The 14107-nt window shown below is 38.0% G+C and overlaps 1 protein-coding gene across 1 annotated transcript; it reads left to right on the top strand.

The window, feature by feature from the left end:
- LOC110269268 lies at window positions 3089-3901 on the top strand. The gene has a single exon (XM_021116974.1). It carries the CDS (start codon window positions 3089-3091, stop codon window positions 3899-3901), a length of 813 nt encoding a protein of 270 aa, XP_020972633.1.

Below are 14107 nucleotides of genomic sequence, written 5' to 3'. Positions count from 1 at the left end.
ACTAATAGTTGTGTTCGTTTCAGGGACTTAATTCAGGAAGCTATTATGGAGGGACGTTTGAAATTTGACGATGGTAAGAAAGAAATGAAGGTTGATACTGATCCCTTCGATACTGGTGCCAACTTTGTTGAACCATGTTTCGGAGTAAATATGGTTGGCATGTCTTACGACTTTGACGTAGCTCTTGATGATTTTGAGTCACAAGTTTGATCTGTGTACCATCGAGCAGGAGATGGATTGCTCGATTTCTTGGTACAGCAGAAGATTAAAGATCGTGATGTGTCTTTATGTCCACGTTGTAACGCCGTGTTTGATGCTGAAGCAGCGGCGATTTTCGAGAAAGAAAGAATAAAGAAAGAACTGGCTCTTAGAGAAGAGCAGGCGCACCAAAGGCAACCGATTCGGCATGTTGAGGGTCAAAGCTCTAAGACCCCTCAGCAAAATATGGTTACACCATTGAGCTGATCTCAAGCTATAGGTGTGCAATGGATTTGGAACTGTCAGGAGTTCCAAAATCGAGATGCCCTCTATCGAAGAAACCCACAGTGGGGACATCGAGGACCTCCTCGAAATCAAATTCCCTATTATCGTGGTCGAGCTAGAGGATACCCCAGGGGCAGGGTAGAAGAAATGTTAATCAAAACAAGAAGCCTCAAGCAGATGTAAGCAAAGGGGCAATGCCTTCCGTCCATTCCCAGATTGTCTTTCCTTCTGATGGAGAGACGTGCCCGAAGGGAATTCCATCTCCTGCAAAGATGGAGAAAGGCAAAGCTATAGCCCATTCTTTGGGAGTCAACAAGGGCAAGGAGGTTGACTTAGATGAGGAGTACTTCGAGGAAGGAGAGGATGATATGGTTGGAACGATTTCAATCATTTTTAGTGAATATCTGGAGGAATATGAAGGTGACCCAGAGGAGGACTATGATGAAGAATCTGAAGAAGCTTTCTCCTTCATCCAATTTGAGGATGAACCAGGTTTTTTCTTGAGGCCCACTGAGAAACAAAAATCCCATCTCCGCCCACTCCATATAACCACTACTCTAAGTGGGATCAAAGTGAGCAAAGTTCTGATTGATGGAGGAGCAGCAATAAGTCTCCTGCCTGAGTAGATGTTAATAAAGGTGGGAAAGCACCCTGATGACCTGGTCCCCACAAATATTGCCATGACGGACTTCAGTGGGACTTTGACCCCAGCAAAGGGTCTAGTTACATTGAGTGTGAAAATTGGGTCCTCCGAACAAAATATTGTGTTCGTGGTGGTGCTGTCAAAAGTAAGCTATAATGCTTTGTTAGGATAACTCTGGATCCATGGTGTGGGGGCTGTAACTTCTACCGTGCATCAAAGTGTTCTTTGGACGGAAGATGGCAAACCCGAAGTCATTAAAACGGATTCAAACCTGTATATCAAATAGCTGCATGTTGATTTCAAAGTGTATAGTCCTAAATTGAAACCTTTGAATGTTGACAGGACACTGAACTCATACAATTGTGAAGGCTGTTACTTATCTTCAGAAGGATTAACAGTGAAGCTGGGTTACCCACAGTTGAATGTGAGCCCAACTGGTTGGAATTGTCTTTCTTAAGGGTTGGAGGAAGGATCGCTCGATGGACCAGGGTCGAGATGTTTCAGTCTACCTGGTAACTTTAAACAGTTATTTAAGTAATTATCTTTCTGTAGGAAATAAAAGTGGTTCCTCTGATGAAGTGGAATCATTTAGGAATGAAAGTTCTTTAAATGATTGTAGTAACTCGATGCCTTCTATCGAGTTTTGCCATGGTTTTCATTTTTCTTCTTTATGTAATCCAAGTGATGCTTCAAACCGAACTGCTGATATAGTGGCAGAAATACATGGTATTGAAAATCAAGTTAATTTAGTAAATGATCAAGCACATTCAATTTTCAATGAATATGTTGATTTTTCTTTTGATTGCATCTATGATCTAGAACCTTTGGATTTCGAAAAACATTCAGTAAAAGATGATGATCATTTTAAAAGTTTTGAATCTCAAGATCCTCTAGAAGAAATTAATCTAGGAACTCTTGATGATGTTCGAATTACATATATTTGTAAAGATCTTGTCGATCCTTTTCGAACAGAGCTGTTCTATCTTTTGCATGAATTTAAAGATTGTTTTGCTTGGAATTATCATGAGATGCCTGGTGTCGATCGTTCTCTTGTAGAGCATCGATTAGCATTGAATTCAAATGCTCGACCTGTAAAGCAAACCCCTCGTCGTTTTGCTCCAAAAATCAATCAAAAGATTAAAGAAGAGATAGAACGCTTGATTAAAGCGAAATTTATTCGAACTACACGATATGTGGAATGGGTTTCGAATATTGTTCCTTTGATGAAGAAGAATGGGAAGTTAAGAGTATGCATTGATTTTCAAGACTTGAATAATGCTACTCCAAAGGATGAATACTTTATGCCAATTGCAGATATGTTGATCGATTCTGCTGCGGAAAACGAAATTTTAAGTTTTATAGACAGTTATTCAGGATAACCAAATCTTCATTGCAGAAGATGATGTGTCCAAAACTGCCTTTCGTTGTCCTGGGGCGTTAGGCACTTATGAATGGGTAGTTATGCCCTTTGGTTTGAAAAATGCGGGTGGTAGTTATCAACGAGCAATGAATGCTATATTCCATAAATTTATTGGAAAATTTCTGGAGATGTATATCGATGATGTCATGGTCAAATCGAATTTGGTGAATCAGCATATCGATCACTTACGAAAAGTATTTGTCACCATGAGGAAGAAGGGATTAAAAATGAACCCTTTAAAATGTGCTTTTGGGGTGTCGGTTGGAAACTTCCTAGGTTTTGTTATTCATAAAAAAGGAATTGCAATCGATAAAAATAAGGCAGATGCAATTTTGGCATTATCTGCACCTAAATCGAAAAAAGAAGTGCAATCCTTCCTAGGAAAGGTAAATTATCTCAAAAGGTTTATTTCGAATCTTTCTGATTGAACTCGAGTATTTGCACCTTTAGTGAAACTAAAGAATAACTCACAGTTCGAATGGACGAATGAGCATCAGTCAGCATTTGATTCGATTAAGGCTTATTTATCTAAGGCCCCGATTATGGCAAATGTTCGCCCACATGAGCCCTTAAAATTGTACATCGCGGCGTCTATAAACACAATTGGGTGTATGTTAGCCCAAGATGATGAAAATGGGCATGAACGAGCTATTTATTACCTTAGTCGAGTTTTAACTGAAATTGAAACAAGGTATTCCCCGATAGAGAAATTATGCTTGTCTTTATACTATGCCTGTATGAAATTAAAATGTTATATGGTGGCTAAATCGGTTAAAGTTATAGCACAAACTGATATCATCAAATATATGTTAAGTTTCCCAATGTTACGGGGACGTTTAGGGAAATGGATGCTAGCTTTGACTGAGTTTGATTTACAATATGTCTCGCCCAAAGTTGTGAAAGATCAGGTCATTGCAGATTTTCTTGTCGATAATTCGAATAAGTTGAATGACCAGCGGGCAAATGTGATTGACATTGAAGTCGATTATTGGAAGTTATATTTTGATGGATCGAAGCACAAAGATGGTGCAGGGGTTGGAATTCTTATTTTCTCACCAGAGGGGATTCCATCTGAATTCTCGTTTAAATTAAAAGATTCTTGTTCAAATAATGTGGAGGAGTACGAAGCTTTGATTCTGGGTCTCGAAATATTAATTAGTAAAGGGGCTTTGGAAGTCCAGATATTAGGGGATTCTCAGTTGGTTTTGAAGCAGTTATCAAAGGATTTTAAATGCAATAATGAGAAGTTGCAAAAGTATTTAACAACTTCTTGGGAGTTGTTAACCTCCTTTCCAAAAGTTTCTTTGGTTCACATCCCAGGGATTCATAATGAAATTGCAAATGAATTAGCCTAAATTGCTTTGAGATATAGAATCGGTTCAGAGACTCTTAAAAAATTGGCTAGTGTCCATCAAATATTAGTGCATGCGAATGAAAGAGAGGCTTTTTGTGTAGATGAATGGGAAGATTATGATTGGAGAAAGCCTATTGCTGAGTATTTGAAAAATCTCAGTGCCTCAGTTGAAAGAAAGATAAAATTACAGGTGATGAATTTTGTCTTAATGGCTGACGAATTATATAAGAAATGAATTGATGGAAGTTTGTCGATATGTTTAAGCCAAGATGATCAAAATATTGCTCTGGGCAAAGTCCATAGAGGGATATGTGGGGCCCATCAGGTTGGGAAGAAGATGAAATGGGTATTATATCGCAATCATGTGTATTGGCCGACTATGGTCAAAGATTGTATTGAATATGCAAAGGCATGTCAATAGTGTCAAAAGCATGGTTCGATACAACAGATCCCAGTGTCTGAGTTGCATTTGATCATAAAACCATGGCCATTTAGAGGTTGGGCTTTGGATCTGATTGGGTTAATTCACCCTCCTTCTTCGAAACAGCATAAATTTATCCTGGTAGCAATCAATTATTTTACAAAGTGGGTTGAAACAGTTCCCCTAATAGAAGTTAGTCAAAATGAAATAATAGATTTCATTGAGGAACATATTATCCATCGATTTGAAATTCCCCAAACATTAAGTACTGATCAAGGGACTATGTTTACTGGTCAGTGAATCAGAAATTTTGCAGCCTCGAGGAATATTAGCATGGTTACCTCAACTCCTTATTATGCACAGGATAATGAGCAAGTGGAGGCAGTGATGAGCAGATAATTTATACGCTTTTTGGCATTATTTTTAGTATGTTTTTAGTAGAATCTAGTTACTTTTAGGGATGTTTTCGTTAGTTTTTATGTTAAATTCACATTTCTGGACTTTACTATGAGTTTGTGTATTTTTCTGTGATTTCAGGTATTTTCTGGCTGAAATTGAGGGACTTGAGCAAAAATCAGATTCAGAGGTTGAAGAAGGACTGCTGATGCTGTTGGATTCTGACCTCCCTGCACTCAAAGTGGATTTTATGGAGCTACAGAACTCAAAATGGTGCGCTTCCAATTGCGTTGGAAAGTAGACATCCAGGGCTTTCCAGCAATATATAATAGTCCATACTTTGGCCGAGTTTAAATGACACAAAAGGGCGTTGAACACTAGTTCTACGCTGCAGTCTGGAGTTAAACGCCAGAAACACGTCACGAACCAGAGTTGAACGCCAAAAACATGTTACAACTTGGCGTTCAACTCCAGAAGAAGCCTCTACACGTGTAAACTTTAGGCTCAGCCCAAGCACACACCAAGTGGGCCCCGGAAGTGAATTTATGCATCAATTACTTATTTCTATAAATCCTAGTAACTAGTTTAATATAAATAGAACTTTTTACTAGTCTTTTAGACATCTTATGATTTTTAGTTCATCTTTAGATCATATTGATCACGTTTGGGAGCTGGCCTCTCGGCCATGCCTGAACCTTCATCACTTATGTATTTTCAACGGTAGAGTTTTCTACACTCCATAGATTAAGGTGTGGAGCTCTGCTGTTCCTCATGAATTAATGCAAAGTACTACTGTTTTTTATTCAATTCAACTTATTCAGCTTCTAAGATATTCATTCGTACTCCAACATGAATGTGATGAACGTGACAATCATCATCATTCCCCCACGAACGCGTGCCTGACAACCACTTCCGTTCCACCTTAGATTGGATGATTATCTCTTGGATCTCTTAATCAGAATCTTCGTGGTATAAGCTAGATTGATGGCGGCATTCATGAGAATCCGGAAAGTCTAAACCTTGTCTGTGGTATTCCAAGTAGGATTCATGGATTGAATGACTGTGACGAACTTCAAACTCGCGAGTGCTGGGCGTAGTGACAGACGCAAAAGGAGGGTGAATCCTATTCCAGTATGATCGAGAACCTCAGATGATTAGCCGTGCTGTGACAGAGCATTTGGACCTTTTTCACAAGAGGATGGGATGTAGCCATTGACAACGGTGATGCCCTTACATAAAGTTTGCCATGGAAAGAAGTAGGACTGATTGGATGAAGACAGCAGGAAAGCAGAAGTTCAGAAGAACGAAGGCATCTCTATACGCTTATCTGAAATTCTCACCAATGAATTACATAAATATTTCTATCTTTATTTTCTATTTATTTATTATTTATTTTCAAAAACTCCATAACTATTTGATATTCGCCTGACTGAGATTTACAAGGTGACCATAGCTTGCTTCATACCAACAATCTCCGTGGGATCGACCCTTACTCACGTAAGGTTTTATTACTTGGACGACCCAGTGCACTTGCTGGTTAGTTGTATCGAAGTTGTGACAAATTATGAATTAAGATTAGAGCACCAAGTTTTTGGAGCCATCACCAGGGATTGTTCGAGTGACAATTTTGTCCAGGGATCACAATTTCGTGCACCAAGTTTTTGGCGCCGTTGCCAGGGATTGTTTTGAGTTTGGACAACTGACGGTTCATCTTGTTGCTCAGATTAGGTACTTTTCTTTTTGTTTTATTTTCGAAAATTTTTCAAAAAAAAAATCTTTCAAAAAAAATTTATATTATGTTCTTCAGAATTTTTAAGAATGAATTCTAGAGTTTCATGAAGCATGTGAAGCCTGGCTGGCTGTAAAGCCATGTCTAAATTCTTTTGGACTGAGGCTTCCAAACCATCTTCATAGAGGCAAGTTAATTTGATAATTAATGAGCAGTATATCTGAGTTACATGCTGAAGCTTGGCTGGCCATTGGCCATGTCTAGTGTTTTGGACCGGAGCTTTCACTGAAAGCTTGGCTGGCTAGTGAGCCATGTCTAATTCCTGGACTGAAGCTTTAGACTAAGAATGCAAGATTCCTGGAATTCATATTAAAAATTTTGGAATCCTTATTTTTCTTTTTCAAATTAATTTTCGAAAAATATAATTCCAAAAAAAAATTAGAAAATCATAAAAATCAAAAATATTTTGTGTTTCTTGTTTGAGTCTTGAGTCAGATTTTAAGTTTGGTGTCAATTGCATGTTCATCTTGCATTTTTCGAAAAAAAAATCATGCATTCATGGTGTTCTTCATGATCTTCAAGTTGTTCTTGGTAAATCTTCTTGTTTGATCTTGATGTTTTCTTGTTTTTCATGTGCATTTTTGCATTCATAGTGTCTGAACATGAAAGATTTCTAAGTTTGGTGTCTTGCATGTTTTCTTTGCATATAAAAATTTTCAAAAATATGTTCTTGATGTTCATCATGATCTGCAAAGTGTTCTTGGTGTTCATCTTGACATTCATAGCATTCTTGCATGCATTCATTGTTTTGATCCAAAATTTTCATGCATTGAGTCTTTTTCATGTTTTTCTCTTTCATCATTAAAAATTCAAAAATCCAAAAAAATATCTTTCCTTTTTTCTCTCATAAATTTCGAAAATTTGGATTGACTTTTTCAAAAAATTTTAAAATTAAATTGTTTCTTATGAGTCAAATCAAATTTTCAATTTAAAAATCTTATCTTTTTCAAAAATCAAATCTTTTTCATTTCTCTTATTTATTTTCGAAAATTTTAAAAATCTTTTTCAAAAATCTTTTTCTTAATTTTATATCATAATTTTCGAAAATATCATCAACAATTAATGTTTTGATTCAAAAATTTCAAGTTTGTTACTTGCTTGTTAAGAAAGATTCAAACTTTAAGTTCTAGAATCATATCTTGTGATTTCTTGTGAATCAAGTCATTAATTGTGATTTTAAAAAAAAAAATCAAATCTTTTTCAAAACTAATTTCAATCATATCTTTTCAAAAATATCTTTTTATCTTATCTTTTTCAGATATCTTTTCTAACTTTTTATCTTCTTATCTTTCAAAATTTGTTTCAACTAACTAATTGACTTTTTGTTTGTTTCTTATCTTTTTCAAAACTAACTAACTAACTCTCTCTCTCTAATTTTCGAAAATCTCTTCCCTCTTTTTCAAAAATTCTTTTTAATTAACTAATTGTTTCAATTTTTAATTTTAATTTGATTTTATTCCTAATTTTCGAAAATCACTAACCCCTTTTCAAAATTTTATTTTCGAAAATCCTCTTTCTCTCTCATCTCCTTCTATTTATTTATTCATCTACTAACACTTCATCTCACCCAAATTCGAACCCCCTCTTCCATCTGTGTTCGAATTTTCTCTTCTTCTCTTCTTTACATTACATTCTTTTCTTCTTCTACTCACACAGGGGAACCTCTATACCTGGGTAAAAAGGATCCCTATTATTATTATTTTTCTGTTCGCTCTTTTTCATATGAGCAGGAGTAAGGACAAGAACATTCTTGTTGAAGCAGACCCTGAACCTGAAAGGACTCTGAAGAGAAAACTAAGAGAAGCTAAAATACAACAATCCAGAGATAACCTTACAGAAATTTTCAAACAGGAAGAGGAGATGGCAGCCGAAAATAATAATAATGCAAGGAGGATGCTCGGTGACTTTACTGCACCTAATTCCAATTTACATGGAAGAAGCATCTCCATCCCTACCATTTGAGCAAACAATTTTGAGCTTAAACCTCAATTAGTTTCTCTGATGCAACAAAACTACAAGTTTCATGGACTTTCATCTGAAGATCCCTTTCAGTTCTTAACTGAATTCTTGCAGATCTGTGATACTGTTAAGACTAATGGAGTAGATCCTGAAGTCTACAGACTAATGCTTTTCCCTTTTGCTGTAAGAGACAGAGCTAGAGTGTGTTTGGACTCTCAACCCAAAGATAGTCTGAACTCTTGGGATAAGCTGGTCACGGCTTTGCCCTAAGAGGAATAAGGTGCCAGAAGTCTTGCCAAGTCTGAGCGTAGCTTTGCCCTATTGTTGTCCAAAGTTGAAAGTGCCTCAGCGTGCTTGAACTTTTCATATTGGACCTTTTCAAGTTGTTTCTCATATTCTTCTTGCTTGGTCTCAATAGAAATAATTTCTTGAATGATTTATTGTTGTTCTTGCTGGGCAGTAGTCAGAGGTACAGCTATTTCAGCCCATCTTTCACGTACTTTAGCAAGCTTTTCATTGATCTGGGCCAATTCTGTTTCAAGTCTTATCACTTCTTTATCATAAAAAGCTTGAATAGAAATAGCATGAGAGATTCTTAGATTGAATTCTTCATAAGAAGCTTTTTTCAGTTGAAGAACAGAGGCACAATTTTCTACTTCAGTTTTGATCTTAGCCTCTTCGTTTTCGATCTCTTGAAGTTTATTTTGAAAAGCTACGTTGTTGTTGGCAAGATGTTTGAATTGTTGGATAATGGCAGAATACGGAGTGGAAGTTGGAAATTCAAAGGTAGAATTCAAAAGATCAGATAAAAGCTGGGTGAGAAGGGCATCCTTGATCCATGCAGCAGGTGGATGATCCAAGAGTTTAATAAGTGACCGAAACTGTTCTCGAGTATCAACATCCAACTCGAATAGAGGACTGGATAAAGAAAGTCTAGGAAGTGTTGGTGCAGGAACAGACACTTCGTCCTCTTGGATAACTCGATTTAAGACGGAGATCAGGTTAGCCAATGTAGCACTTGTAGGTGTGGTAGAATTGCCCAAGTTTCCAGGTTCTTGACCAAGAGGAGTTTGAAATTCAGCCTGTTGAGGGGGACTGGAGAATCCCTGGGGAGTTTCTAAGACTCTGGATCGAGGTGAATCTGAATTGGTAGTTTCAGCAACTCGAGAGACAGAGTCAGAGTCTGGGGCCACTTGGTTTTCAGTAGAAAATTCAGCCTGGTTGTTTGGTGAGATTGGTCCAAGGATTTAAGTTTGTGTTGAAGAATGCTGTGTAGGGTCTTTTGTCAAATCAATCACCTGTTTTCCAGGGGGAGGAGGAAAAGTAACCTGTAGTGGTTCGATAGACTCCGTAGCTTGAATTGAATCATGAGATGTGGAATGTCCCAGATCAAGGTGTTGTTGCAGAAGTGGTTGATCAGGTGTCATAGGAGATGTGATTGAGTGAGCAGCAGTGGTAGGCTGATACAAAAGGTACACAGTTATAAGTTAAGATTTATTCTAACTCAAATGAAATCTATTTAGCAATGATGATGTTACCAGAATGAATCTTGGCTTTCGAATTAACTGAGGACCAGGGTCTGAATCAGTTGTATCCTCTGATTGAGAGGAGGCAGCAAGAATGTTCCGGATGGTTTGCTCACTTCCATCAGAGCTTTTACTTGATGGTTGCAACCGTAACTGAAGGAAAAATCAAAATCAAGAATTTTTAAACAAATATGATTTTCGAAATATTCTAATTCGAAGTGCATGGGTATGTGTAAAAGTAGTTACCCTTCTGGAAGTTCTGGTAGGAGTCCTTCGACTCTTGTGTTATGGTTGTCGTGAAGAGGTTGTGGTGTCAGCTTTTCTTTTTTGAGATTTTTTAGGAGAACCTTCAGCAGCAGCGGCTGTTCAAATGGCAGATTACTGGATTTTCTCAAAAGTACGACTGTACCTAGAGTAGTAAGCTGTCCACCATTCGAGACAAGACTTGGTGATATATGACCTGCGATCATAAATGAGAAAATTGAAATGATCCCTTTGTTGTTGATTTGTTGAGAGGCAGAAATCAAGTTCACTTTGAGAAGTCAGAGTGATGTGGCAAAATGGCTTGTTGTTTCGAGGAAGAGGGGTTGGAATGGCCTGTGAGAATTCTAGTTGCCTGGCTGTGAAATGAAGGGCATACAGAGTTATTTTGAACTTTTCTTTTTTGTGCTAGGGCAATCCTGTAGGAATTACTTGGACGGCCAGTAGATTTGCCCAATTTTGATTAGCCAGTTCATTTTTCTCAGCATCATGTGGAAAGAGCAAGAAATCGAGCCATGCAGGACCACAATTTCGACGCAAAAAGGGGGGCAAAATTGAGGTTTTCATTATAAAAATCTTTATAAGAGTGGAAGAGAGAAAAGACAGCCCAAAATTGGTCTTCATCTAATTGTGTGTTTTGGGAAATTTGGCTTGTAATCAGCCAATCGAAAGCCTTCGATGTGTTGTTTATCGGTAGCACCACCTCCAGGCTTTGTCATATACTTTTCGAAAATGGCATTAAGCCATAGTTGAAGAAGCCAGAGGGGACCACCTGTACTGATCAAACAATTGTCTCGGAGACAATGGACAAATTGACTAAGCTCTTTGAAAACATGCCCTAGAAGAAGCTTGGCCAAATTAAGGGTATTCCCTTCATGAAGCAGAGCATCCAACGGAAGGAAAAACTTTGACATCTGGACACTTCGAGAACAGAAAACGATGACATTTAGCCAATAGAATAGAAAGGCTACATGCTCGTCATCTGTGACAGCAGTGCCCTCTTTGCCCATGTGATGAGCAATGAAATCACTATAAGAACTAGTAGGGACAATGTTGTAGTGGCGTTTGGGTTGCATGTTAGGAGTGCAGTCTGGAAGATTTATGGGAAGCCCTATAATAGCGGCCACATCTAAGAGAGACATACCAATCATCCCACAAGGGAGGTGGAAATTATTGGTTGTCCTATTCCAGAAATAAGTTACAGCTCCAATCATCCAAGGGAGCGTTGAGGGTGAGAAGTGAGAGAGCCTTAAGAGTTCTTGAATACCCAGAGCCCCCCAAGCAGCGCTTTTTGTAGGGGCAAGGCGCTGAAGCCAGGCCGTGAAGTCGGTACCTCGAGGATTAATCTTTGGATTTTCCCTGAAAGGTTTCTGATTAATGAAGAAAGAGATATCGAGGGCTTGGTTAATCAACAAATCTTCCCCCTGGGCACTAGGGAAGAAAGGTGATTTCTTATTCGCCCTCTCTAGGGATTCAACAGGCCCAAGGAAACAATGTGTATCTTCACCCACCGTGAAAGGGATCAGGATTTTAGTATCATTAATTTGAAGCTATGGATCATCAATGACTTCATCATTGACTTGATTTAGCACATGAAGGGCTGGTGGAGCTGGTGGTGCTACCACGGGACCTTTACCCTTGTCTTGGGCAGCAGTATGAGAAGAGGAAGCGGCCATTGCAGAACAGAGAAAAAGGATGTTTGAAAGGTTAAGGGTTACGCAAGAAACATTGATGCAAGAGGAATTCAGAGAGCAAGTGTTCGAGAAAAATTGAACAAAGACGAAAATGTCGAATTTAAAGGAAGTGTTACTATAGCCGTTATAACAGAAATAATGTAAAAAGAGGTAACTTTGTTAAGAAGGCAAAGTGGTGGAAAGAGAAAGTGCAAGTCTCAGAAAATATGTCGAGTGGATCAGTATTAATGAGGAAGTTAAATGGTAATTATTACTGATTTAAGAGATTGAAATTTGAATTTGGATTAAGTGTTTCATCTTCCAAATAACGTTATCGAAGACAAACACATTAATCCAAGGGGGCAATTTGTTAGTAAAAAAATATTTTCAACTAAGGTAAGTTAGTTCGAAGTGGTGAAGAGGTCGATTGAGGTGATTAGCGGTTGTCGAAAAGATGCACGTTGATGAGTAAAAAATTTATACGCTTTTTGGCATTGTTTTTAGGTAGTTTTTAGTATGATTTAGCTACTTTTTAGTATATTTTTATTAGTTTTTAAATAAAAATTATATTTCTTGACTTTACTATGAGTTTGTATATTTTTCTGTGATTTCAGGTATTTTCTGGCTGAAATTGAGGGACCTGAGCAAAAATCTGATTCAGAGGCTGAAAAAGGACTACAGATGTTGTTGGATTCTGACCTCCCTGCACTCGAAATAGATTTTCTGGAGCTACAAAATCCCAATTGGCACGCTCTCAATTGCGTTGGAAAGTAGACATCCTGGGCTTTCCAGCAATATATAATAGTCCATACTTTGCTCGAGTTTTGACGACGCAAATTGGCGTTTAAACGCCAATTTCCTGCCCTATTCTGGCGTTAAATGCCCAAACTGGCACCAAAGCTAGCGTTTAACTCCAAGAAAAGTCTCTACACTTGAAATCTTCAATGCTCAGCCCAAGCACACACCAAGTAGGCTCCGGAAGTGGATTTCTGCACTATCTGCACTTAGTTACTCATTTTCTGTAAACCCTAGTTACTAGTTTAGTATAAAAACTACTTTTAGAGATTTATTTTACATCCAGTTTTCATATTTCTAAACTGAGACCATTGTACACGTTTGGAGGCTAGCCTCACGGCCATACCTGGACCTTCATCACTTATGTATTTTCAACGGTGGAGTTTCTACACCCCATAGATTAAGGTGTGGAGCTCTGCTGTTCCTCATGAATTAATACAAAGTACTATTATTTTTCTATTCAACTCAAGCTTATTCTTATTCTAAGATATTCATTCACACACAAGAACATGATGAATATGATGATTATGTGACACTCATCACCATTCTCACCTATGAATGCGTGCCTGACAACCACTTCCGTTCTACATGAAAACAAGCTTGAATGCATATCTCTTAGCCTTCTGGTTCATGATCAGAGTCTTCGTTGTATAAGCTAGAATCAACTGGCGGCCATTCCTGAGATCCGAAAAGTCTAAACCTTGTCTGTGGTATTCCGAGTAGGATCTGGGATGGGATTACTGTGACGAGCTTCAAACTCGCGAGTGTTGGGCGTAGTGACAGACGCAAAAGGATCAATGGATCCTATTCCAACATGAGTGAGAACTAACAGATGATTAGTCGTGCGGTGACAGTGCATTTGGACCATTTTCACTGAGAGGACGGACGGTAGCCATTGACAACGGTGATCCTCCAACATACAGCTTGTCATGGAAAGGAGTATGAATGATTGAATGAAGACAGTAGGAAAGTAGAGATTCAGAAGGAGCAAAGCATCTCCATATGCTTATCTGAAATTCTCACCAATGAATTACATAAGTATTTCTATCTTATTTTATATTTTATTTATATTTTAATTATCAAAACCTCATAACCACTTGAATCTGCCTGACTGAGATTTACAAGGATGACCATAGCTTGCTTCAAGCCGACAATCTCCGTAGGATCGACCCTTACTCACGTAAGGTTTATTACTTGGATGACCCAGTGCACTTGTTGGATAATTGTGCGGAGTTGTGAAAAGGAGTTGAGATTAAAATCGTGCGTACCAAGTTTTTGGCGCCGTTGCCGGGGATTGTTCGAGTTTGGACAACTGACGGTTCATCTTATTGCTCAGATTAGGTAATTTTATTTTCATTTTAAGCTTTTTGTTTTTATTATTTTTATT

This window comes from Arachis ipaensis, chromosome B02, assembly GCF_000816755.2.
Source record: "Arachis ipaensis cultivar K30076 chromosome B02, Araip1.1, whole genome shotgun sequence".
NCBI lineage: Eukaryota > Viridiplantae > Streptophyta > Magnoliopsida > Fabales > Fabaceae > Arachis > Arachis ipaensis.
The sequence above is the reverse complement of the archived record's forward strand: the minus strand, read 5'-3'. Positions and strand labels throughout refer to the sequence as shown.

What these genes read in the sequence shown, in the direction of transcription:
- LOC110269268 (XM_021116974.1), top strand. Translation starts at nt 3,089, where the DNA reads ATGGCAAATGTTCGCCCACATGAGCCCTTAAAATTGTACATCGCGGCG.